The sequence below is a fragment of the Falco punctatus genome (genome assembly GCF_963210335.1).
Source record: "Falco punctatus genome assembly, chromosome: 6".
NCBI lineage: Eukaryota > Metazoa > Chordata > Aves > Falconiformes > Falconidae > Falco > Falco punctatus.
In genome coordinates, this window is record NC_137585.1 from 82,552,372 (window position 1) to 82,578,687 (window position 26,316).

At 46.3% G+C, this 26,316-nt stretch overlaps 1 protein-coding gene across 4 annotated transcripts in view; it reads right to left on the reverse strand.

Moving 5' to 3' along the window:
- Positions 1 to 6,877: 6,877 nt before the first annotated feature.
- CADPS2 (calcium dependent secretion activator 2) overlaps positions 6,878 to 26,316 on the reverse strand; it is a 327,139-nt gene continuing 307,700 nt past the window's right edge. Inside the window, exons 27-28 of one of the 4 annotated variants that reach the window (XM_080393905.1) lie at positions 14,381 to 14,485; positions 6,878 to 10,919 (exon numbers count right to left, since the gene is read on the reverse strand). In XM_080393905.1, coding sequence (XP_080250031.1) covers positions 10,749 to 10,919; positions 14,381 to 14,485 — 276 coding nt within the window. In that variant the 3' untranslated portion in view covers positions 6,878 to 10,748. The remainder of the gene's footprint in view (positions 10,920 to 14,380; positions 14,486 to 26,316) is intronic. The other 3 variants (XM_080393904.1, XM_080393903.1, XM_080393902.1) reach the window with 3 other exon arrangements.

The following is a 26,316-nucleotide window of genomic DNA, read 5'->3' on the forward strand; positions in this document are numbered from 1 at the left end:
TGGTAGACGCCTCTTTTTTTTCCCCTCTCCCCCCCCACCCCCCCCCGCCCTCCCCCCTCGCGCTCTCTCTCTTTCACTCTCTTTGCCCCTTTTCTTGTCACTGATCTGCAAGGAGGGAGACCAGCATCGCCGCCGTCACCATCACCACAGCCTCCGCCGGCGGAACCAGCCTTCTCAGTCCAGTGGACTCATGCCAGCCCATCACAGTTTACTTTGGCGCACCAATGACTCGGGACAATCGCTACTTATTTCTGTCAATAGAAAGTGTTGTGTCAATAACGCAGCCAAGATCTCGCCAATCGTTAACTTCCAAGAGGAGAAGGTAAACTAGATAATTGCTCAATTCGCTTCCAACAGTCAACAGGAAAAGTTCCCCCCCCCCCCCCTCCAGTAAGCGGCTACTTTTCATTGGCGCCCGCGCCTCCCCCGCCCAGGGAAGGAGGTGTCTCTCCCTCCTTGTTGCCTCTCCCCCCCTCTGCCTCCCTCCCTCCCTCTTTTTTATTATTATTATTTGCAATCTGCTTAACCAGGCTTTAGAGGCCAAGCAAATCCGAGATCAATTTTCTTGTTTGGCTTTAAGTGACATCATCTAAAATCATTGTCCAAGTGCTAAATAGGGATGTGAAACCCAATTCAAGGGCAAGCGCCAGGGTATTTGTCAAACGAGGTGCTGCAGAAGAAGAGGCTGGAGGGGAAGCTGTTTGTTTCCCTGCCACTTTCCAGCCCGAGCTCTCTTTGTGCGTGGGTGCGGGGCTGTGTGCCTGAGGGAGGGAGATGGCTGCTCTGCTCCTGGGACTGCTCCTGGTCTGCTCGCTGCCTTAAAGAACAAGGTCAGGTGGCGGTGAGCTTTCGGGAAACACAGTAAACAAATGAACGGGGAACTTGCGACAAGCAGACGGCGAGAGCAATGCATAGGGGTGCAGGAACCACCCGGGCCAAATCCAACGAATGCTTGCCAGCAAAGGGATGAATCCAAACCTGGCGCTGGGGAAGAGAAGGGAAGGGAAAGAAGGTAGGAAGAGGGAGTGTCTTTTAAATCTGAAGCACTGTTCATATATATACCTAAAGTAACCTGTGTATACCCTAGGTATAGCTTCTCTGCCCTTAAATAACGCATGCACAACACAAATACTGAAAACTCAGGGTTGGTTTAGAGAGATGAAGAAATACACAGCACACACACTGCTTATTAGGTACACATGCACCTAAACAGATATGCTCCCCACGTTTTTAGAGGGGAGCTTGGCGGCTCTGTTCCAGCTGGGTAGCTCCAGCACCCCAGGGTGTTCGTACTTACAGCGAGGCGGGGGGTCGGGCAGAGGGACAGCGGTGGGTAAGGGGCTTTCTGCATTCACCCCCGTCCCACCACCCAGCAGTTCGCGGTCAGAACAACTCCTGTTCCTCCTGCCGGCTTGGGGTTCGCTTGGCTGGTGACTGAGAGGCCGCTACGGAAATCCCCGGGAACAGCCAAGGGTCCCTCCGACCCCGCCCCACCGCCGCACCGCCCCCCCCCCCCCCGCCAGCCTGGGGAGCGGGCGGCCGGCGGGACATGGCAGGGCAGAGCCTGGTCGCTTCCCCCGGCGGAGGGGCCCACGGGGCGCCCCCCACTCCCGCGGCACGGCACTGCCCTTCTCCGGGGCCGGGGGAGAGAGGAAGGAGGTGTCGGGTTTGCCTGTGGAGAGAAGCCTTCGGCGAGTCAGGGAGGCCCGGCCCCCGCTGCTCGGGTACCAGCTGGGAAGCCTGCAAAAGGCTGTGCCTCCCCCCCCACGCATCCTCCCGGCCCAGGGCAATCCACTTGCGGGGAAGCGAGAGCAGGGAGGAAGGGCTGGGGCCCCGGGGAGGAGGGATGGAGGAGACATCCTTGCCTTCGGCGCTGTGACCGGGCCGATGCCGCCCTGGGCCACCGCGGCCCCGTTTGTGGCGGACAAGGCAGCGGTTGTTCCACGACGGTACCTCCGCAGACGGGAGCTGCCGTGAGAGCATGGTGGAGCTGCGGGGGACGGAGGAAGAGATGCACCGCGGCTCCCGGGACAGGCGTCCGACGACGGGCCGCAGCCCGGGCATCCCTCGCCGCGCAGGATGCGCCCCGCACGCCCCGCGACCTCCACGTCCGCCCCGTCCCGTCGGTGTCCCGGAGCTCAGGCAGGCGACAGGAGCGGGGGCTGCCGCCGGGGGCGTGCCTGGATGGACACAGCCATGCGGGCAAGCGCGGGGCGGAGGGAGGACCCGAGCCGTGCCGTGCCGTGCGGGGTCCCCGGCCGCGGTGCTCCAGCCCCGGTCCCTGCTGTCCCTCGGCCGGGGCGCAGCCGCCGCTCCCCCGGCAGACGGGTCGCGGCTTAAGACCGTAATTGCTGCCCCGCATCGGGTTGCCGCAGCCGCCCGCCTCTTACCTACTGCTTTCCGCATTGGCACCGGCAGCCTCGGCTGGGGGGGTGGGGGGGTCCGCGGGGACCCAGGGAGGCCGGAGCCATGTGCCCCCAGCGCCGTGCGGGGCAGCTGCCCCGGGCTTCCCGCTTCTCCAGGGTGTCGGTGTCTCTCGCTTATTTTGTGTCTGCCAGAGGAGAGTTTCCTCCTTCAGAGCAATTTACATTTAATTCAATCTAGGCAAATTTCCTGTTGATTGGTGCTGAAGAAGGGAATTATTGTTGAGTGGGGTTTAGAGGCTTCAAATCCCATATACTTAATATGTTAACAGCTTGCTTTTAACTGGTCTTTTTGGGATTGACTTTTTGACATGTGTTTCAAATTAAAATATGTAGTGTCATTTGAGCAGGGTAAATATCCCAAAGCAGGAATTACAGCCCTGCCATTACAACAATACCGGCCTCCTCAATGTTGAGATGCACTCCTGGAGAAACGGGAGCTTTATTATTCGTTGCTTCTTTAGGGATATGCCTCCCTTTCCGTACCGCACATGGAACTTACGTTCGTGCCTAATTAAACAGCGACCTGAAAGCCATTTAAAAATGTTTTTTAATTGTTCTTTCGTTGGAATTGATTCTGTTCCGTCTCAGAGAGGCAGCCTCGCTTCTGCTGGGGTTGCCCGCGATACAGACAGATTTACTAAAATCAGTGTCGATGTATTATTTTTTTCCCCAGTCCTGCCCCGAGCTTTGCCTCGCGCTCGGACTGCATCTTTCCGGCGGCGTTACACATCTGCCGAGCCGCGAACGCCCCGCAGCCGCGCTGCTGCGGGGGCTGTTATCCGAGGCAGAGCGCCGAGCAGGCTGGCGGGGGGGCGAGAGGTAGCCTCTTGGCGAGTTTCTTCATGGGGCACTGCGGGCTGCAGGCTGGGCCAGCCTCCCGGCCTCCGGGCCTCTCCCCAGCCTGGCGGCACGTACCGAAGGCCGGCAGAAAGGGCCGGCGGGGGCAGGAGCGGGCCCGCCGGCCTCCCAGAGTTACAAACCGTCGGAGGAATTAAGGGCAAAAGTTTTGCCTCGAGTTGATTTCGTGTGCTGCCCGGGAAAGCTGCTGTTCTCTTTTTCCCCGTAATCGGCTTTGTGTTTCATTCGCTCCTAAGCTATGTTCTTGATATTGCTCACTTGCATTATTATCATAACGTATCTCTACATGCACTCAAAATCCGAGTCACCGGCGAATTCATCTCGTCGTCAGGATTACTCCAATCCGATCCCAGAGGCGATTAGAGGGAGGTAAAATACCGCCTAAAGCCTAATCTTTAATTTCTTCCTCCTTAATAAAAGGAATAATTCCATTGCGTTTTTAAGTAAAAAATGAATTGAAAAGGATAATAGCTCCGCTAACCTTCTGTTGCGTGTATTAATCTTTTCCTGGAACTGCCTTACCGCGGCCCTGCCGCCCGAGCCCGCCGCACCTCGCGGTGACCCCCCGGTGGGCTCGGGGCCCGCGGCCGGGCGGGGGAAGCACCGACCCGCCGCGCCGCCCCCGTCCCGCGGGGCGAGCTCAGCCTAGGGGTGCCGGGGCGCCGCGGAAACGCCCCCGGCCGCGGCACGGGCGGGCCCGACGGCTCCCGGTCACGGCCCGACCGCGGTCGTTGTTATCGTAACAATCGTCACGAGTGGTACCACCTTCGAGATTCACCGCCAAAGCCGGGGCTTGCTCTCGCCCTCGCCGTCTCCTCCCCAGCCGCCGGCTGCGCGACGAGGCGATTTACCCCCCGACGTGGGGGGACGGGAGCTCCCGCCGCCCCGTGCCCGAGGGGCGCCTCGCTGCCCCGGCCCGGCACACCCGCCGCAGCGAGCCGTGCCGGCCCTCCTGCCGCGCCAGAACCGGAGCTGGCCTCGCTGCTGGCTCCCGCGCAGGGCTTGCTGCTTACTGTCTCTTGGAGGGAGGTCAAAATACAAAAAGGGGGAAAGAGCTGACGCGGAGGGGAGCAGCCCCCGGGTTTCCCAGGACGGTGGGCCAGCTGCAGTCTCCGTTTACCAGCCGGCGTTGCGGGCGATCCAACGCCGCCGTCCTTTTCGGTGGGAAACCTGCTGCTGCCGCTACCTGCCCGGCTGCCGGGCCGGGGCCGGGGTCTGCGGTCTGGGGGTCGGGGACCGGGTGCTGGGGGCTGGGATCCGGGGGCTGGGGGCCGGGGCCGGGAGGGGGCGGCCGCGGAGCCGCGGCTCGGGCTCGGCTGCTCCGGGAGCGCGGGCGAAGGCGCTTGGGCTTTGACGGGTTGTTTTCGGTTTTAACTCTTCGGCGTTTTCTCCGCTGACATTTTCTCCGGGGGAAATACATGTATCTGTGTGTGTGTGTGTAATATACCTTCTGAGACTATGTATATTCTCCCCATACAGTGAGTGCGTGTTGGCATCCCTTTGTATCAGTTCCACCGCAAGGAAAAGAATAAAGTATTGCTATTTTTAACCGAATCCATCACAAAAGAAAAACAGTTGACACTGACCCGCTAAACACAAGTGTTCCCGGAGGTAAAACAAAGTTTGACAGTACAGTATGTCTCGTACAGACCCCTTTAAACCGAAAACCAAACGGGTGCAAATTAAGCCTTTTCACGTATAAAGCCTTTAATCACATATAATCGAAATTACAAGTGACCCTCTAAAGCAGCGCTCCCGGCCCTCCCGTAATTCATGCAAGCGTAAGTGTGCCAGCTACGAACGTGAACTGCAGCAATCACGTCTAATCTAATCAGTCCGCCTGTGAGGGGACCCAGCGGTGTCATCAACTCCAAAGGGCCCTTGGTGGAAGTGGCTGGGAGAGGCCAGCGGCAGCTGGAGCCATGAATGACACTTTCTCATTTGTTCCTTTCCCAGTTCAACAAATGTTTAGCCCTGTTGCTGCTAAATGAACGCCTTGCGCTCTTTGGCTCGGGGAAGCTATTTATTTTTAAGATTCCTGAATAGGATCAGGAGCAATTAACTTATTTTTGTTTCTATTTTCTCCCAGTGTATTGGGAGCTAACCTGGAGCAAAGCAAAGAGCTGGTCGGCTGCGTGGGCGCCTGGCTGCTGCATTGCTGGCACCGGAGCGCGCCGGGCTCGCCCGGACGGCGGGGAGAAGGTGTCGGCCATCAACAGGCTGCCAGCCACGGAGCGGGACAAAAACCCGCTCTCTTGTGGTGGGCTCCGTTTCGGTGTGCCGCTGCCGAGAGGGAGGGAGAAGCCAAGGGAAAAACATGACAAGAAGAAGAAAAGCAGGAGCCGTGCGCCGGCGCGGCCGCTGCTGGACGGCGCCCGGAGAGGGCTCCCCGCTCGCCCGGCACCCCTACCCGGGCACGGGGGACCGCTGAGCAGCAGCCCGAGGAAGGGGCAGAGGGGGCAGGCGACAGTATTCCCCCTAAGGCCAAAAACTTACAATTTGCTTGGCGTTTTCTGTTTGTTTGCTGGGGAGAGGGTCGATTGGGTTTTGGTTTTGATTGTGTTGGTGGTTTCCCCAACCCCCCCCCTCCTTTTTTTTTTTTTTTTTTCCCAGTCGCTATTAGAGCAAAACGCTCCTGGGCCGGTGGGAGCCCGCCCAGGCCGGGGCTGTGCTGCGCATCCCAGGCTGGCGGAGGTGTCCCTGCGGGTCCCGCGGGGGTCCAGGTTCCATCCCTTTCGCACAAATGGGTCCAGCTCCCCCTCTGCAAAGGGACTCTCCTGTTGCTGCCTTGCGGCTCCCGCCGTCTGCTAGGTGCTGCTGTTAGTCAAACGTTTGATTCAGACCCCCCCCCCCCCCCCCCCCGGAAGATGCATAACGGGTACTCCCTGCGCAGGAAGCCTCAGCAGCAGCCCACCCCACTGCCTTACGCCCCCTGCCCGCCCCGACGCCCCGCGCTCATTGCCGTGCCCCTCGTGGAGCCGCACTTGATGCCCACGCACAGGTGCCCCGACGGCCCTCCGCGCCGAGGGTCTGGCGTGTCCCAGGAGGAGCTCTGCCCCCCTCCAAGCCTGAAACATCCAGGGCCTGACCCGAGATCCCCCCGGGACCCCAGGAAGCGTTGAGTGGGTGTCGTGTCCTCCGTGCCGAGGAGGGGGGCCGCACCTCTGGGCGTCTTTGATGAGCACCGGGTCGCCGGGAGCCGCTCGCCCTCCTCGGTGCAGCGCTCCCTCCCCAGCGGCGCCGGGTCCCGCGGCGGAGGCTGCCCGCCGTCAGCTGGGGTCGGGTTTAAAGCGTGGTGTGGTTCCACAAGCACGGGTGTTCCCGGCGGGGAGCCGCGCTGCCCACCTCCCGCCGCCCACCCCCGGCGCGACCCGCCGTGCAGCTGCGGGGTGGTGCAGCGGGGACCTGGGGGGCGGGCCGGGGGCTGAGCTCGGCTGCAGGCCGGGGGCTCGGGGCCCCAGGCTCGCCCTGTCCGCTGCGACGGTTGCCCCGGCCTCTGCCTTGCCTTGCCCATCGCCCTGGCCGGAGGAGGGGGGAAGCCATAGCGGGGGGGGGCGAGCCCTTGGCCCCCGACGGCGGGAATGCTGGCGGGGGCAGCGCCGCTAGCCCGCCCCGGCCCTGAGCACCGCACCCGGTCGTGGCTTAAGAGCCCCTTTCACGCCGCAAAGATGCAGAAGGGTGAATCAAACGACCCCCACCCCCCCCACCCCCGCCCCCTTGCTAAGAGCTTCCGCACCCCGCGCCCGCTCAGGAGCAGCGGGGGGCGGCGGGTGGATGCCCCGTAGGGAGGCGGACAGCGCGGGGTGCCGCTCGCGGACCGACACACGCCTTCAGGAGCGGGCTGAGGTTTTAAACACATACATTGAGATGTAGTTTAAACACATACATTGCACTATAGCGGCGGAGCTTGCCTCCATGCAGCGGGGTTTCGCTGCGGCGGCGGTGCCTGGCTCCAAAGTTGTTACGCAGATACTCACTGGCCTTCTCAATCTAGTTACTAAGAAAATACGGGAATTAATAAGAAATGGAACGACCTTTGGAGCGCTGTCATTTCAGTACCTGCCTTCCTGTGATGTCTGCTGTGCTGCCTTTCTAATAATAACTTATCCCATACTTTGCGTCTGAGTTAATGTCTCTGAAATCACAAACATCTCATAACTTCTTCATGGTTACATCATGGGTTTTTTACTATTCCCTTACTCATCTTGATCTTATTGACAGACATGTCTTGCAAGTACTGCATGCAGATGAAATCGTATATAGCAAAGTGCTCGACATATGGGGTGCACCAGTGTCATGCTTCATGAAATTTGAGTAAATCAGACCCACTGCAAGACACACAAAAAAATAACAGTTTTTTTGTTTTATATTATGTTAGGTCGTAGAAAGGGTTGACTGCTCCCTAAGGGACAGGGAGCTGGGGGCACTCCCCAGGTGGGCAGGTGGGCAGGACAGGGCTCCACCAGCCAGGGCTGGTCCCACCCCAGCCAGGCAGGGAGCGGGGCAGGCTGGGGCAGGGGGAGGTGGTGGCAAGCCAGAGTCCACATCACTGACATGCTTGTGGTTATCGGGAAGGTGTGAAGTCAGTGCATAGGTCAGGGTCTGGTTCAACAGAGCCCATAAGCAAGCACAGGTACGGCTGTAGCTGAACAGCTGAGGTGGTCCCTGGGCAGAGGCTGCGGGTGGGGGTCCCAGGTGAGGCTAGTCAGGACCATGGTGGCCTCGAGGTCTTGAGGCCCTGACAGGTGAAATTACTATAACCTGCTCTGTAATTGCCCAAATCAATGGGGAGAGTTGGTTGCCTTACTAGGGAAGCTGCCTTAGTGTGGGGACGACTTGGGAGAGAGGACAAGCCCACAGGGGAGGTGAGTGTTTTCCACAGGGCTCAGCAGATGGTTACTGCCAGGTCAGTCTCTGCTGAAGGAAAGCTGGACTCGTATCTCCTGGACTGTGCTGGTGACAGACCCTTCTGTCCTAGTGTTTCTAGTTCCCAGCCTGGGTTCCCACACTGTTAGTAACTTGCTAGGGACAACATTGGGTTTTGATACTGCTTCCTACCCTTGTCATCTCAGAACCTTAAAAACCTCCTAGTGCCTTCTTCTCAGGAGAGTCCTGCAGGGACCTGGCATGCCCCTGCACTGCTGGCCTCGGCAGGCTCCGCAGGGCCGGCGCGGTGCCACCTGCCTTCCCCTGCTTACAGCTGGCTCCTCCACAGGCACCTCCGCAAGGTCTCAGGAACAGAAACGGTGGAGAGAGGGCAAGCAGGGGTACCTTGGCAGAGACAAAGCTTCTCCCTGGGCCTGACCAACACTGATCTCTCCGCTTCGTTGGACTTGGGAGCCGGGCGTTAGGGTGGGCAGCCTGGCTTCCTCCGTACCCTGCTGCCTGCCACAGCCCGATGGGGCCCGAGCCTGCAGCTCCTGGCCTGGTGGGCTGCCCCTCACGGAGCCGGGGTTTCAGCCAGAGCTCCACCTGGCCCTTCAAACGTTGTCAACAGCCACGTGCCAGCACAATTGGGATGAGACACAGGGGAGAGATAGGTAATTCTTTTACTGCTACCAAAACCTAAACCAGCAAACCCGCCTGGGAACTTGGGAATGGTGGAAAATGCTGCTGGGGCTCCCTGTGCTCCCTCCTGCCCAGCAGAGCTGGTAACATGAACGCCAAGTGATGGAGGGGAGTGGGCTGTGTGCGCCCTGCCCACCCCTCCGGCTGCTGGCACCACAGCAGCCGCCTGCAGCCTTGCTGCTCCCTGAAATGCACGTCACACTGCAGCCGCATGCATCCTGGGGAGGGGGTGCTGCGCCCCTGCCCAGGCACCTCTGGGCGAGCACTCAGTCGGGGCATGAAGAGCTGAGAAGAATCTTCCTCACCAGCTCCCATTTCCTCCTTTCTGCTGAATGCACCTCAACTCACGTGCAGGTGAGGAGGTTTGCTGCAGGAAAAAATTGCCACTTTGGGTTTCTCCCTAGACAGCTAGGAAGAAGCGTAACTCGCCCTTCCCTGCTTGGTTGAGCTTCCAAGTGTGCTAAAAATCACTTTCCTTGCAGCTCTCATTCTCAGTTCCTGCAGCCCCGCGTGCCTGTGACAGACCCCTGAAGTCCTACGGCCTCTTCTTGGAGGGAAACTTCACGCCAGCCTTGCAAATCCTCAGCAGTCCATCAGTGAAGCCCTTCCAGTATAATAACATTATGGCTCAAGAAGGGCCCCAGCAACCTGCCTTACTTTGGGAACTGAAATCTGTGTTCTTTCTGATTTGTTCTACACCCCCCCAGGTATTAGTCATGTTCATGCAAAAAAACCCAACCCCCCACAAACAAAAAACCGAAACAAAAACCAAACCAAACCAAACCAAAACAAAAAAACCCCAAAGCAGCATTTTTTGTAAGTTGTGTGAATTTTGACTGATGAAAATTTGAATTCTTTCCAGCTCATATTGAGGGTATAGAAAATCAGGCAGCAGGCACTCTCTGTTTGTCTGCTCGTGAGGGTTTTTGTTTGCTTTTTTTTCCTTTATCAAGGCATTGTGTCTTTGGATATTTATGTGCTATATATATCTGCTCTATAAAAAAAAAATATTGACTATAAATCACTATAGAAACTAAATAGAATAATCTTTAAAAATCCTTGTTCTCATGAGGAATCACGCAACAGTTGAAATGGTTTGAAATATTGAAAACATCTTTTAATTGTAGAATTCTATACAAACTTGGGTAGATACAGAAGTGGTCACGACAAAATGTGTTCTTATTGCCTGAAATTTTTCACAGAAATAGAAACATTGATGGCAAGCTTACTGACATCCAACATGATGAGATACCTTTAAACTTGCAAAATGAATAGACACAACACTCCTAAGTAGTTTGTATGTGTTTGACTGTCCTTGAAGTCCTACTATTTATATACCAACTGCAAAATACAAAGAACCAAGATTAAAATTTTTAATGCACATCGCATAATAATGTAAAATTAAGCACAAAAAAAGGTAAACAAAATGTAATCCTGAAAATACACTATTTTTTTACCTAGGGCACTGACTTATTCCAAGAATGATTTCTGGTATAGTTGTATTTTAAGTGAGGCACACATTTTGTTTTCTGCACAGGACGTCAATACCTGATGGAGATACAAGAATGAATGGTAACGAACAAAAGGGAAAGAAACATAATCACAAGTAGAACTCAAACTCCATGCCAGTGTTCTTGCAGCTCTAAGCAAAGCTATACATTAAAATATGCTACAACCATTGTTCTGAAAAAGTCCTTGGCACTTTTCCTCTGATAATCTTACTTTCTTTTTTTTAATTTTTTTAAAAAACAGAGCAAATTACGTTTCTGCACCTATATCATAAGGCAAAACTATAAACGCAAGTACAAGGACAAGTTACTAAAAAAACCCCAAGCCAGAGATAACCCCCACCCTCAGACCATCACACCCGAACTCCAAATGCTTGGTGAAATAGTATCATCCTTCCTCCTCATCACTGTCTTTCATAGTAATGCCCTGAAGTCCTCCCGCATCCGTGACTGATACTGTGGCTTCCTCTACGGTCAGACGGCTGTGAACGGTATCGTAGGTTTTACTGTTCAGTGTTCCCTCCAGCACGCCTTGCAACCTGAAGTCTCGGTAGGTTTTCTGCAGCAAAAATAAAACATCTTGAATCGGACCTGAGCAAGTCTGAGCAGCCTTCTGCTACACGCTGGCTATTTCTAGCATGCCAGTGGAACAGCTTTGTTCTGCCTGCACTTAGGGACCTATCATCTAGAGTTTGATAAAGATTTTGCGGTCTTGGTTGCATGAAATTCCTATAAACTCTAGAGAGTCTACAAGCCACGCTTTGATGTTATTCCTTTAAGAGAATATGTGTTTTGTACTACATTTCTGTAACTGTATGCTGAGTTCTCAGTAACTTCCATTTGTCTCAGTGATTCAATAAAAACCAAAGATTTTTTCTAACAGCATATTGAAATATGAATTTAGCTACAGGTAGTTCTGTCATTTCATATAAAATGTGAATGTCTGACTCTTTCCCCATAATATGATTTTATTGGCATTTATCTTTACATTTATAAGACAAGTGTGGAAAAATAAGATACATTTTAGATCATGGTCTATAACGTAAACATTTCTCAGGTGACTACTTCAGCCAGTTAATTTACACTGTCGTCTACATTTTGACTCACATCTACATCTGTTGTTTGTTTTTTTTTTTTCACTTGAGAACGTTTTGTTTCCCTGGTATCCAGGGCTTCTATGAACTAGCAGATATGACTTTCTTCTTTGACTTTCTATCAAGTAAGAATTCTGAGTGGAACTACTTTATTCATTGATGCTATGTTCAAGTGAGCATATGGAAAATCATTCACTCTACCTTCTTTTTTTTAAGTTGTAACACGTTTGAAATGATCTTTCCTGAAGTTAGCCTAAAAAGCTGAAGAAGGACAAGTTGCTCTAGTTTGTTTTGTTATTTTGTGTGCACTGTTACTATGAGTTCCCAATGTTTATGGAAGAGAATATGAGAAAAAGAAAATGGAAGATAACAAAAGGTTATCATCAGGCCCATGCCTCTGCTGGAGGAGACGGTGCACAACCCTTAGGGAAAGAAAAGAGGAGAGCTGTTCTTGTTTCACTCAATACTTCAGAGAACTGCAAAAGACACCTCTCAAACCAGGTAACGTTCAGATGGGAGATTTTTTCCTGCCACTATGATGATTATTTAAACCTTGTTTGAATCACTGCAACTGAGATTTATTTGACTTTCATAGGTCAGCTTCAGAGTCAATGGATGCAGCTTATGTTTTCCTCACATACTCCTGCAAGTACCCTGCCTGGTCTTTTTCAAGTGTCACCATTGCATTCCTTTTTTATAACACTGTGCATTCAATTTCCTTTTATGCTGCTAACAGGTCCTACAACATTTTTTTTTTCAGTTTTACATTGTATTCCTCCCATTCTCAGACCAGCACTCTGGGGTTCAGTCATTGCTCTTCTCTTGACACACTTTTGCAGGATTATAATGTTCACTTCCAAGCTTAATTTTTCATTTCTCCCTAACTTTCCTCTTGGTCCTTGACTCTTCTTCAGTCACATCCCTCTGTACGTGTCTCAGACATCTAATGATATCTTTATGTCATCATGAAGGCTTTAATGGGAACAAACCATGTTTCTTCTTCTGGTCATTCTTAATAACGCCATGACTTTTGCTGCATCCAAACATGAAAGAATCATCTAGAATCATCTATTTCTTACTCATTCCATGACCTTTAAAAATAAACCTCCCACTTCTTTTTTTTTGGAATATTTTCAAGAGATGTCAGGGGCAACACAGCCTCTGAGTTTTTCCAACAGCAAACAGAGAAGTGCCTTCATTCACTCTGGAGTTTGGAGGACCTGGGCCTCCCCCTGTGCCTCTCCCCAGCTAGGCTGCGGCAGTGAAAGCTTCTTAGGGTACTCTGCTTGAACCACTGTTTCTTATCTCCAGTCGGTCTCCTGAGTTCCTCTTTTACCAGTTCTGTCTTCAACCACCAAAACACAGGTGGACAACAGTCTCTGTCTTCCAGTACATTGACCAGAATGTCTATGACTGACATCATCTTCAATCTCCCGTATCCACAGGAGACGCCATGGAGTAACACGCTATGTGCAAAGCAAGCCAGGTGCACGAGCACAGCAAGGCTGCTGCCGTGACCACCGTGTCCCCCCCGCCAGCGGGAGCCTACTTCTTTGGAACCAGGCTGATGGGTGCGCCAGGCAGCAGAGGGAAGGCTGGCTGGGAGTGCTGCTTGTTCACCTGACGCTCGGTTTTGTGAGAGCCTCTTTAAATCTCCCAGGTGATATTTTACTGGTAGAATTTAGCCTGCCCATTCTCAGATCTCACTGGGCACAGGTTTTAGCTCCTGTGACACCTTTTTCCCCCTGGAGGATGGTAACTCCCTTCACTTGAGAAGAGCTTTAAACGTTTCACAAGTGCCATTCATTTCAACAACAAATAGCAAACTGCTTTTGCTGTTTTGGCTTGTAATATAATGAAGAGCCAAATCCTGTTCCCAGAGAAATCAGTTAAGGTCAAAAATAGCAAAGCTAAGCTTGTCTGGTTCAGGGAGCCGTGATGCCATCATATTTATGACTATTTGCTTGCATTGCAACTCTCTCTCGCTTTTTTTTTTCTTTTAGGTAAGTAAATCCTGAAAGTTGCAGTTGCAATTCTGGTGTCCACAAGTTAAAATGCTTCTGACTTTACAGTCTGGCATGAACTTAAGGAGAAAATATTTTGAAGAAATCAAAGTCACCAGTGACAACAGGTGCTTCTTATTCTGCATTCATACAGATAACAAGAATGTTCAGAGTTAAACAAGACAGCATTAAAAAGGGAAAAAATCTAAAATGGCTTTCCGTCTCTTGCCTAAGGGTGTTAACTAAGATCTGAAAGGGAGTTAGGAGGAAACTTGCTTTTATGGTAGGGTAACCCATAATTGCCTATTTCAAGGTATTTTACACTTTGCTTACAATCATTTGACATTGGCCAGTGTGAATGACAGAGGACTGGACTGGAGGGATCGGTAGTTCTATTGATACTTATCCCGGAGTATGAAAGCTTAGAAAATGTTATCTAGAATATTTTTTTCCAACTGAACCTAGTAAACACATGCACATAAAAAAGAAAATAGTTACTTTTTAGGAGACTGGGAAAAGTGGAGAAATAATACAATTGGGATTAGGGTAATTAAAAAATATCTGTAATATGACAAACAATAATTTATTAGGCATACCATACAGCACTGCTGGACGGCTAGCAGTAATATGTTAAAATTCCTGAAAACAATCTTAATTGTCACTGAGATGAGACCAGAATAGGTGACAGTTACTATACTACAAGTGCACATATAATTAACATTAGAGGTTTTAATACATAGGTAGTTTTTTTCTTCTGAAATTTGCTACAACAGAAAAAAAAAAACCCAACCTAAAACTACGTAAGGTTGAAACTTTATTCCACATTACCTAACTTTTAGGGAGATTTATACTTACTTATCCATGTTAATACTTTATCATTTTTCTCTCTTTACTATGCAGTCTAACACAAACAGATTTTTTACCTTTACTATCTTGATGAGAGTCTTCAGTTGGTAGATGTGAAGCTGAAGGTCTAATCTATCAGCCAACCACATGCATATGACTTTCATGGAGCTGCTATACCATTGCTGAAAAGAAGGATAAAAAAACCCAACACCAAACAACTCTGCAGTATTCATTTAACAGATTTGGTAATGAGGTAATGAAACACTTTGAAATGATCACAGATCAGCACTTAAAGTCAACAGTGATATAATTTCCTGTTAAGAGAATTGCATGGGTCAGTAGGAAATCAAACAACTTGACCTAGACTGTTCTTTACATGAATTAGCAACTGCCATTTTATCTTTCAGTTACAACAATTTCAAGAAAAACAGCGTTATGCACTTTGCTATCTGTCAGTAAGAATGGATATTAAATACACAATTACATGAGAGAATTGACAGCCAAAACAGCAAGGCAAAAAATAGGTAGGGTATCTTGAGAGACAATTTGCGATACCTAGATTTCCTGATCCAGACAGGAAAACAGCATCAGACAGAATATGCAATGTCTTGCTTTTTTCTTTTAAATCACTTCTGTATTAAGCAAAAAAAAAATTTCAGAAATCCATGGAAACTGTATTTCAGCATGATGAAAACACCGCTCTGCCCCTCCCAAAATAACCACGTTAAGGTTTTGTTTTACATTAATTATTAATTATAATTACAGCCTACCTTATTTCCTCTTTTTATCTTAGGCACGGGTATGTTTTCCCTTAAAGCTTCACAAACGGATGGGGTAAGAATAAGCTCTCTGCTGTTGGTGTCTATGTTACTGTAAAAAAACGCTCAGATCCAAATAGCTACTATAAATAGTTCTTTCAGATTAACTGGATTAAAGGAGATTTTACTAAACATAGTTGTAGCAGTTTTCCTCCCTCTCCTGTAAAATACCAACCAGATGTCATTTAGTCAAACTGTAAAAAGGAAGGTTTTTTTTGTTTTTCATTTTAGCAGTGAGAGATTAAAAGAGTTTGTGTCGTAGGTCTGTTTCTAGTCTCTTTCCCCACAGGGAAGCAGCTTAAATTCTTTTCTAATGTAATTTCCTGTGTCTTTACAAAACACACAGATATGCAAAGAGAGGAAACTGCACATTTTAAAATGCAGCATGTTAGGCAAGGTATATGTCATGAAGTAATTCAAAGGAAGGGTCTAACACATCTCATTAGCCACCTCTACATTAACAAATAAAATGAAGTATATATTGAAAAAATGAAGACAAATTACAGGCTACTGGATGTAACAAAAGACAGAACTAGAATCTTTTCATCAAAATGTAAGCTCTCTGGAAAAAGCTTTGAAGACATACCGTGAATATATGTAAAGAAACAGTCTCGTCTCATTGTAACTATCAGTTTTAAGATAAGTTTGAAATAAGATTGTCATATAATAACGGCTTCCATTTATTTTGTATAATGTGTTAAAATGTATTATAATTTTAAATCATTGCAAATAAATTATTCACATTTTAGAGTTTATCCTATTAATTTAGTATTTTACAGAAGTGAACAAACATCACACAAAAGGCAGATAGCTGCACATTTCATATAAGTAATTTGATTTATTCAATAAAATATGGGACTGATCGGATATCCATAAAATAATGGGTTTTTACCACTGACTGACATTCTCATGCTATTACATTATTTCACCCCAAACATGCATGCTGGTTTTGATTTCCTTTATAAGTACCTGCAAAATATTTTTAATGTGACAGAGTTGTTACTAAGTGGCAGCTGTAAACTATATGACATCTGTATATATACTAATGTCTAGAGAATAAAATACAGTTGAGCTTATTCACTCAGGAAACTCTATTGATCTAATAAACATAAACATTAATATGCCAAGCATTCTACCCAGAATATCTATTGTTCACTGCAATAAGATGAGGTCAGTTATTACATTATCACTCAGACTCTACAGTTGTTTATCTGTAACACAGTAATGGGAAAGAGAATGGTTTTAGTAGTGGAGTTTTCTCAAAACTGATATTCTTCCATAAAAAAAATCCAATAACACATCCACAATGTATACAGTTTATAGCAGGTAGGAAGCAGAAGGGGCTGAAACTTAGTCACACAAACAAATTGCAGACAGAATCAAAAATTCTGTGATTGGTTTCCCCATGCAACACCACTGAATTGTGCCAGATCACTAAGGATAGACCCAGTCCCAGTCTTCTGGCAAAACGTGTTTTGAAGCCCAGCCAGACAACTTAACTAAGATGGATGCAGTAAAAATTAAGACTCTCCATACATATCTGTGATATGCTTGCATACACTGAAAACAAAGCTAAAAAATCAGAGGGAATTAATTTTACCACTCAAATTTGTGAATAAAAACAATGTAATATGTTTTATTGACTAGCTTTGGTATGTTAAACTTTCAGTAGAAATGTTTAATTCGGTGATTGTGAAATGATACTATGGTACTTGCTCCTCTGTCAACATACCTTTTCAGAAAAAATATTACTGCTATCGTATTAGAAAAAGATGTATTCTTATTTTGAATTGCCACAGTATTTTCAAGAAAAATCACACCCAGCATATTTTTAGAGTCCTCCTAGAGGTACCTGTGGGTGGGATTCCTATTCCTTATTAAGAAGTTATGTTATAGCCTTATACCCACCAATTTTGATCACTTCAGGCTGAAGCTGCATAAACATAAATCTGCTGGACTTCGTAAGAAGAGAAGTAAGTATCACCCTATCGCTTCTTTCGGAGCCTGTTAAAATGCACAGCACTGCAAATGCCTCTCAGAGGTGGGACCCAAGGCCACACATTCTGACAACCATGAACACGTTACAGAGGCAGGGATGCATCTACTGTGACTTACAGGAACTGGTTGCAAACTCAAAAGTGCTTCGGCAGTTAGATAATGGTCTGGTGATTACAAGTTTTCAAGTAGTAATAATTAAAAAGAAATCCTTCTATCTGGTTTAAGAAAAAGTCACTTTCCCGCTAGTAACAATAGCACTGAAAGGACAATGCAGCTCTTGCAGATGTCAATTATATGGTATTAATGCCATATTCTTTGCTGTTTCCTATGCAAGAATAAAGCAGGAAGTGTTTATTAAATATGTTTTTCACATCAGCATGTAACAGCAGCCAACCACTCTAACGAAAATGTTTACCTCCCTGCTCCCGTTCACTGCCCCCCCGTCTTCTTATTCATAGCTTATCCAGCTCCTGTAAGGGCATGCATTACTCACTTCATTTTCCTGAGATACCTCTTTTAAAGTAAAAAAATAAGAGAAAAGGAAAGGCTAGGGTTGACTCTGTGAGACCCCTGTATTTATTCACACTTATTGTGCATGACTGTAGACTGGTAAATCATATTAGCAGCCCATCTCCCCATCAAGCTGCTACTTGCTTTCCAGCCCTGGGAAGGTTCAACAAATCAACAGGAGCACGGAAAACAGAACATCAGTCTAATCTAGTGTTTAAGGTGAAGTTTTCAAACCCAATCTAAGAAGATCTTTAGAGCAAGCAACAAGCTGAAGGGCTCAGAAGGTGGTATTGACAATGAAAGAGTGTTGAAATATTGAGAAGCGCAGCACTTGTGCATTTTTAATAACAAGAGGGTCAACGAGGACACAGCTCCCTCAGTGCCAATAGTTGCCACACCAGGGCTATAAACGCTCTCAGTTCATCAGATTTCTTAAACAGTTCATCAGCTTTCTTAAACACCCTAAACCCCCTCAGCGGACCTTTAGTCTTAAATTAACAAACCAAAGCAATGAAAGAGGGTGCAGCTTGAATGGCCAGCATTGATCCCCAACGGGGCTCGGCGTGGCTACAGGCGTTGAAAAACTCGCTCCATTGTCGGGAGGAATTGACAAACCTCCTCGCCTAAATAGTCCAGCTCAGGCGGGCTAGAGGCACGCAGCTGTAAAGGGCTCCCCTCGCCCCGCTCCCAGCGCTCACAATGCGCCAGGCATGAGCTCTTTGTCAGGCCCAGACTCTGCAATTTTCTAACAAGGATTAAAGTTGTTTCTCGGCAGGGCCAGTGAAAAGCGATTTAGCAACATACCGTGCTTTCTTCAGGCAAGTTAAAGAGAAGTAGTTAAGGAATTTCATTATTCTGTTGACCAGTGGAAATACAAAACAAATATATTAAATATTCACCATCTTTCTGGGTGCCTGAGCTATAACATTCGCCAAACGGTTCAATTAAATATAACACTTATCGGCTGAAAGCCAGCACTTCAGATTTATTTTTGAAGTTTTATAAAAAGGTGCAGCTGTTTGCCACCTGGAAGGAGGCTCAATACATACTAATACACAATGCTTTAGTCCTTCTAGGGCTGTTATCCCTCATGCCTGAGACACAAGACCCCGTCGAGTTTCTGTATCTTGCCTGCTCTTGATAAATGGGCTCTGTCAAAATGCTTTTTCTGCAGAATATGGCAGGGGGAACAGCTTTTCTAGGAACCACATTTTATCTTCCTACCGAAGCCTTTATTGCACTATTGATCAGGAATTGAGTTGCTCAGACGACAACGGGATGTTTTTACTTCCTCCGGCTCTACTTTTCCTACCAGAAACAATAACAAGTATTCTTCTCACTGAAGAAACTGCACATCAAAGGCAGCATAAGCTAAAATGCATAAGAAAGACTATGAGCATGTTGAATATTAAATGCTAAAATGCCTAGTTTTTATTAAAAGGCAATGCTGCAATGTTGATCCAGATTTTGATAGCTAGCAGTGTGCACTAGCAGCGCACCAAGGAACTTTTACAACATTTACAAAAATGTTGAATGACGAAAACAGTTAAGTTATTTTTTAAAAATGCAAACAGCAAAAATTAGAAAAAAGTTCCTAAGTTTCATAATATGTTTCCCTCCTTGCAAAATATGAACAATCACACTGACTTCCTTAGTTGAATGTTAATGAGGGAAACAAGTGTCATTTGTAGCGTCTGGAAACACTGAGGTTTAGAAGTTATAGTTGTATTTTCAAGTTTAGGTATAGACATCATCCACTTAAATGAGGAGTTTTACCTGAGTAGTGATGAGTTCATACATTCTTCTGAAGGCTGGGAAGCCTTGGTAAACTCTTAAAAAAACCCCCAAACCTGGGGGAGGATGTCTTAACCTGTGGGCCACCATGATACATCAGAAGGTATGTACACGCAGGAACGCCAAAATAAGAAATCAAGTCAGAAGAAGTAATTAACATTCAAAATATCTTTATGTTTCTGCAGAAAAGAAAAATATTTAATTGCAGACTAAGAGCCACAATGAAGCAGCACTGCATAAGATGTTTATGCTTTTCGCTCAGGTTTAGGTAGCCTTTTGATTAAGAAAGCCTGAGAAAACTTTGAAGGTCGGAGCCGCTGTAGGTAGACATAAACAGAAAATGTAATGTTTCAACATGCTGAAATTTTGTTTGTACTCTCTTCCAAGCCTATCAGTTCTGCTTCCTGACATGGGCAATTTATGAACTGGTTAAAATAGCAATTTCTTCTAATGGAGGGAGACCAGAACTTGTTGACTAGTGAGGTAGTGCCTTCCCACCAGTCCTTCCTTTTTCACTCCTCTGAGAGGAAGAAATTACTTCCCCAGTGACTTTTCTTTTCTATATTGCACTGGTCATAGATGTGCACCAGTCTGTGAGGCACTTCCAGTTGCATTTTCAATGAGGATAACTGTGTCAGTGACCAGGAAAATGAAGGAACAGAAGCTGGGGAAACCTGGGAGAAGAGAAAGCTCTCATGCAAGAGTTTTCCCATCCCACAATTAGCTCCACGTGGCTTCATGGTGACAGCCACTGTCCTTCTGTGACATATTGTCCAACCCCACAAGGATGTGGTTTCTTGTTATACATAGTCTCACAGTGCCATAACATAAAATGTTCAGCTAGGTTTGACTCTGAGCATCCAGGTTTACAGTGCCATCCCTGAAAAAATACTCTTACCAAAATCCAGAACTTTGCCTTCATGGGAAGTCCGTGCAAAGGTGATAGTGTGTGCGTGCGTGTCTCAACGTTACTGTGCTGCATCAACAGAGAATTCTTTGTTATTGAGATGTGCTTCTACAGTAGAGACGGTAAGATTCAGTTGGCACAAGTGGTCAGTTAGCTGGCCTCTGACTGTAGAAATAGAAATCACACCACGTCCAGATACAATGAAGTTTTCAAGGCCACTTGTAGCCTGGCTATTCTTACAGCTACCCTAGTGCTTCTGGCTGTTTGGTTTTTGGCAAGGTAGTAATCTTTCTGTTTAGGACATCCAAGAAATTTATATTATTTCTCTGAAACATGAAAAATTGATCCACCTTTTGATTCAAAGCACTGCTATGACTGCACAAAAAAATTTATGTGGCATAAATTTCATAGCCGAATGGATATGGGGGAAACAGCTGACATTAGGACTGTGCCAAGAGTTAGAACTGTAGCTCCATTTTATGGGCACCGATCAAGCACTACTTCACCTATGTGTTCACTTCCTGTATATTTAATGTATTAGGACACATTACGTTTACTGGTATTTAAAATATATGAAATACAATCCATACAAATATTAAAGCTGAAAGGGTATTTTAACGTACTTTAGCTTTCATCCAATAATAGTATATATCCTTTAATATACAGACAGCAGACCAGGAAAGCTTAGGGGGCTTACTTTTGCATTTTTTCAAATGTTCACAAAGTTCAAAGAGAATACTATTGGTTCTGGAGGTCACCATGATGCCACTACATTTATTCCTTTTGCATTTTTTTTCCCTAGGAATTTTCATTTAAAAAAAACCTGAAAGAAATGAAGATTAAACTAAGCAGTAGTGGAAAATACATCGAGTTAGCTTTGTTGGAACCATGGGATTAGCAGGCAGTACAAACGAATGCAGCCTTTTCCCTACACCAAAAATCAGATATTTAAACCCCCTTGATCTGGAAAATACAAATTATTAAATCAATATTGTCATATGAAAACCCTCTATTTAACTCTGCTCCTCATTTTGCTGCAGTTCCTTTGCACATTTTCATCCAAGGACCTGTCCAGAAGTCCCCCCTGTTGCTGGATCATTCATTTCTGCTGTAATGCTTCCAAGCCCTGGGCTCCCTCACGTGCTCCTACCTTGCACAGAGCCCCGACACACACCTCTTCCACCCCACCAGTGTCTTACACTTCTAATGTTCAGCACCAATTATCAAGGCATTTTCCTGGAAACGTCCCAGGCTTTCAGCCAGCTTCCATATTTTGCTTCCTCCTCTAAGCCTGAAATGCTAAGCCGTGTTTTGAACTTCGGCTTTGGAATGTGCAAAAATGTTTGTAGCGTTAAGTTTACAGCTACATGTACCAGAAAAGAAGAAGCGAGAAAGAAACCAGATATTACCGTCTGCTTCAACACTCATACTTCTTGTGATACAGGGATCAGGACCAAGATTTCTTTAACTTGGTCATTTCAAATTCCAAATTGTTCGGGTACATTTTTTTCTGCTTTTTTTCCCCTTCTTCCTTTTTATTTCTTTGTGTCTGTGTGATTGTAGCAGATCTATTAACTTGCTTCTTGCACTCTTGCTTGGCTGAGGAAGAAAGGTTTTTTTTCCTTCCAGTGGGATTCTTCCTTTGGTTCTCTTCTGCCTTTTTTGTGCCATTACTCCAATGAAGCTCTCAGGGAGCTCAAAAAAAAATATTTTGTTTTTCTTAAGAATGACTAATTGATGAAACAAACACTTTAGTCTTTAGTCAGTCTCATCCCTGCCTATTTGAATGAAGGACTCACACTGTCACTCCCAAAGCCATCAGGAGAAAAGGGAAAGGAGCTCAACAGAAAGAGGAATCCAAACCTTGACAGAAAGACCCTGTTCAGCGGACTTACGATGACAAACACGTTGACAGTTGTTGGATAGGATGTTGTGGTAATACAAGGAAACAAAATTAGGCAATCAGTAATGAGAAGAAAAGAGAACGAGGATCATTTAAAAGCTTATTAAGCATCTTTGAAATTCCTAGGCAAAAAGGACATAATTCTGAAATAACAAAGAACATCTAACATATGAAAAGATTGCCTTTTAGAAGGAAAATATTTTTTTCATATTTTAGGCTTATAATTAAAAGCTGGCTAGTTGCTATGGAACTGCTGCCAACTTACAAATAAATATCACTTTTAACACAAAATATACAGTACTCATTTCTCCCTGTATTGTATAGTGGTTGCCAAACAGCAATTTACAATATTTATGCTACTTTATAATGTTTGTGACCTTCATTTTTTTCCTGTCTTCTTCACATATGGTACATGCGCTGGGAAACTGGAAGTTTGCAAAATTAGACATGCATAACTTCCCTCCGATTCTGGACATATGTAATGTTGCTGTTCTGATTTCAAACACTAGGTAATAACATAATGCTCATGACTGTGAGAAACTAACAGCAGTTTCCCTGCTCCACTCTGGATATGCAGCATATCTGCGAACAGTACTCCCATAGGTTATTCTGGTGCTACAACTCTCTCGAGCAGACACTGTCAGTCTGGCTACGCGATGTGTTGTGTTGCAGTTTGTGGTCTATCTGCAAACATCCTCCAAGGCACAGAATGGGGAACATCACTCGAATGACCTTGAAGTGAAAGCCAATGTGGATCCTTAAAATAAACAAATGAACATAACGCAAAACAAATGACCAAGTTGTTACACATTATAACACTCGCCTCTTGCTGTCAGGCTCTGGTTTAAAAACCCTACAAATGTGCTTAGCTGCAAAAATGCTAAGCAGTCTTCCCAAGCTGGAAGCACCTTCTTTATGTGGAAGAGCTGAGAGAGCTGGGCCTTTTTAGCCTGGGGAAGAGAAGGCTGAGAGGGGATCTTATCAGTGAATATAATTATTTTAGAGGCGAGTGTCAGGAGGATGGGGCCAGGCTCTTTTCAGTGGTGCCCAGCGACAGGACAAGGGGCAACGGGAACAAACTGCAACACAAGAATTTCCTTCTGAATATGAGGAAGAACTTCTTTACCTTGAGGGTGGCAGAGCACTGGGACAGGCTGCCCAGAGAGGCTGTGGGGTCTCCTTCTCTGGAGACATTCAAAGCCCACCTGGACGTGTCTCTGTGCCACCTGCTCTGGGTGAAGCTGCTTTAGCAGGGGGTTGGACTGGATGATCTCCAGAGGTCCCTTCCAACTGTGACTATTCTGTGATTCTGTGTAAGTACATGTGTAACATTATAAGGTTAAACAGATCCACTCTGCCTGTAAGGTATGTAACTGAGACACCTATCTCTGCTTTTGCCCGTTTGTCTGGGACTTGGGAGTCCCTGGAGTGAAGCACCGGCTGAGAGCCCACAGGAAGAGACCTACTGTGAATGCATCTCTGCCTTAAGGTGTGTTTATTCTTCATCTCTGCACCATGTACCAAAAGTGAGGTGGACTGAAGTTGGGCCAAAGTCTGTGTTGTGGCTTTTACACTCATGTTAGTAGCTCTTGTGCTAGAGTCTTCTATTTAGACTCCCTGCTCCATGTGGAATGAGGTCAAGTACGTATTTTAGAGTATTTAAAACATCCTGCGTTCCTCTGGATGAATGTTTTTGCAGGCAGCTCATTTCTTTCCACCTCAGCAATCCTGACCCATCATCTGCCTACCCTGTGTGTTATTGCAGTGGCATACGATGGGGCTGGGCGCAGCTGTGAAGTTGATCGGGAGTTGCACAGTGGTGGAGCCACTCCTCTCCTATGCCGCATCGATTGGGCACCACGCTGAGCAGCGCTAATGTGGAGCAGAGGTCCACCCTCCTGCCTCCCTCTTGCTTCTCTCCTCCCCTCATCTCTCTGGAGAAAGTGTCCTTGGTCTGGACAGGTGCCTGGTTTTCTCCTTTCCATCTCTGACCCTATTGCCCATGTGCACCCTTTCAGCTATGCAGATTTTACAGCTGTGTTACTTTTTTTTTGGAGCCAACTTTCCTGTTCATTATTTGTACTGTTTTTCTTGCACATTGTAAACAGTTTTAGTACACTACAAAGGATAGTCAATGCAGTGTAAATTAATACAACATACAACGAAACACTTCCAAGTTATTTAAAGGAAAACATCTCCATATAGGTCAACACTTTTGCACATTTAAATCAGCACCAAAGCTTCAGTTCCCTGTGATCAAACAGGTTAAGAAGCTCTTTCTACTGACGAATCACTGACTTTGTTAGCGCACTCTGCAGCGTCCTCACCTGGTACTATTTTGATTTACAACATAGCAACCTCTTTCTGTTACTCCAGACTCATTATAGTACAACTAGATCATTCTGATACTTTCTGGCACTATTTTTCTTGCAATATGATCAACGATGTGGTCGTGCATCTATTCACAAACACTTAGGCAGAGTTTTGCTTGATTGTCCTTTTTAAACTAAGCTTGATCCAAATGAAATACAAGTATAAATATCAAACCTGCAAGTAAGGTTTGAGAAGCCACAAGGTTCTCCTGCTGTTTATACGTGTGTGAATTACAGTACATCAGGAAATCAATATTCCCTAGATGGTGCTTGTGCCTGGCACTTCATGGTGAACAAACATTAGGTAAGACAATATAAATGGTACAATCCTTATTGATTTCTCTTGACTGTGTAGAATGTGAAAGCTGCAGCCACAGTTAACACTTACTGACAGACTCATCTAAAGTTTCAGTGCTATTTTATATTTTTATAGTTGTCCACGCTCAATTGATTCCATTAAGTTGCTAGACACATTTCAAGCCATCTAGATAAGAAGAAAAAAAGCTGTGCCTGGAATGAGATGCTGCTACTTTGTGCCTAGCAGGATAAAAAGGTTAAAGGACTAAATTGTGCCTGGATGTTGGAAGGAGTTCTCTTTTATTTGATAGAATTGTTATTGTTTTTAGTGAATGGATACTGTGAGTGATGGATAGATGCATTTAACTAAGTTAAATAAATGAATGAACGGTATAGACCAGAAATGTCTATGGGGAAACTGTACTGGAAGCTCCCAATGTTATAGCCCCTCCCCAAACAAACAAGCGAAAAACCCTCATAGTTCCACCCCTGACTGATAAAATTCCCTAAGAAAAAAAATCAGATGGGCTTTAAAATCTTGAGTTTGAGATATTTTTTTCATTTTTTTTTCCTCTTTTGACTCATGATGCACATTTTAAATTTTATTTTTATAGCAATTTATACTTCTTTTTTTTTTTTCTTCCCCAAAACAAGTAAGCTTCTCACACAAGTCAGAGAAATTAGGGGGTAGGACAGCTTAAGAAGTTCTGAATATCAGGATATGAGATTTAATGCCCTGCAAAATAATTCTGTATTTCCCTTTTATATCCAAAGAGCCCTTTTAGCAAGATATCAGAATATCTATTTCATAGTTTATTACTCCCCCCGCTGGGAAGATTTAAATAATATGATTGAATTAGTGTGAAAAAGGTGTCAGACATCCATTCCATGAATACAAAATGCAGACTGGACTATGGGATACATCATGTCTCGAGAAAACCCTTTTTCTATCTTTTTGGGCTGTTTGGTACTCAGCAAGATGGAAATTCAGAAATTAAAAACGACATTCAAAATGATAAAGTGGGAAATGTATCATATAAAAACCATATCAAAATCAGCCATCACGTTACAGTTTCCTCTAGAGAAAACACTGGCAGCTACAGCGCAGAACAGCTTACAAAGTGCTGAGTATTCTGATCCTGAAGCAGCAAAATCTGAAGCATGTTTTGCTTTAAGTGTGTTGTGGGCCTATTGATTTTAACAGTACTGAGTTTTGCTGGATTAATAGCAGCATAATCTGCACTCTCCAAGAGTGGGCACTCCTTTTCTCAGCATATTGCGGTGTGTGTGTGTGGGGTGGGGTGGGTGGGAAATCACAGAAAACTTATACACTATATAAAATCAGGTGGAGGTTATATTTTTCAGTTTTCAAATGTACTGTTGTTGAATTACAGAGATTTCTATCTCCAAAAAT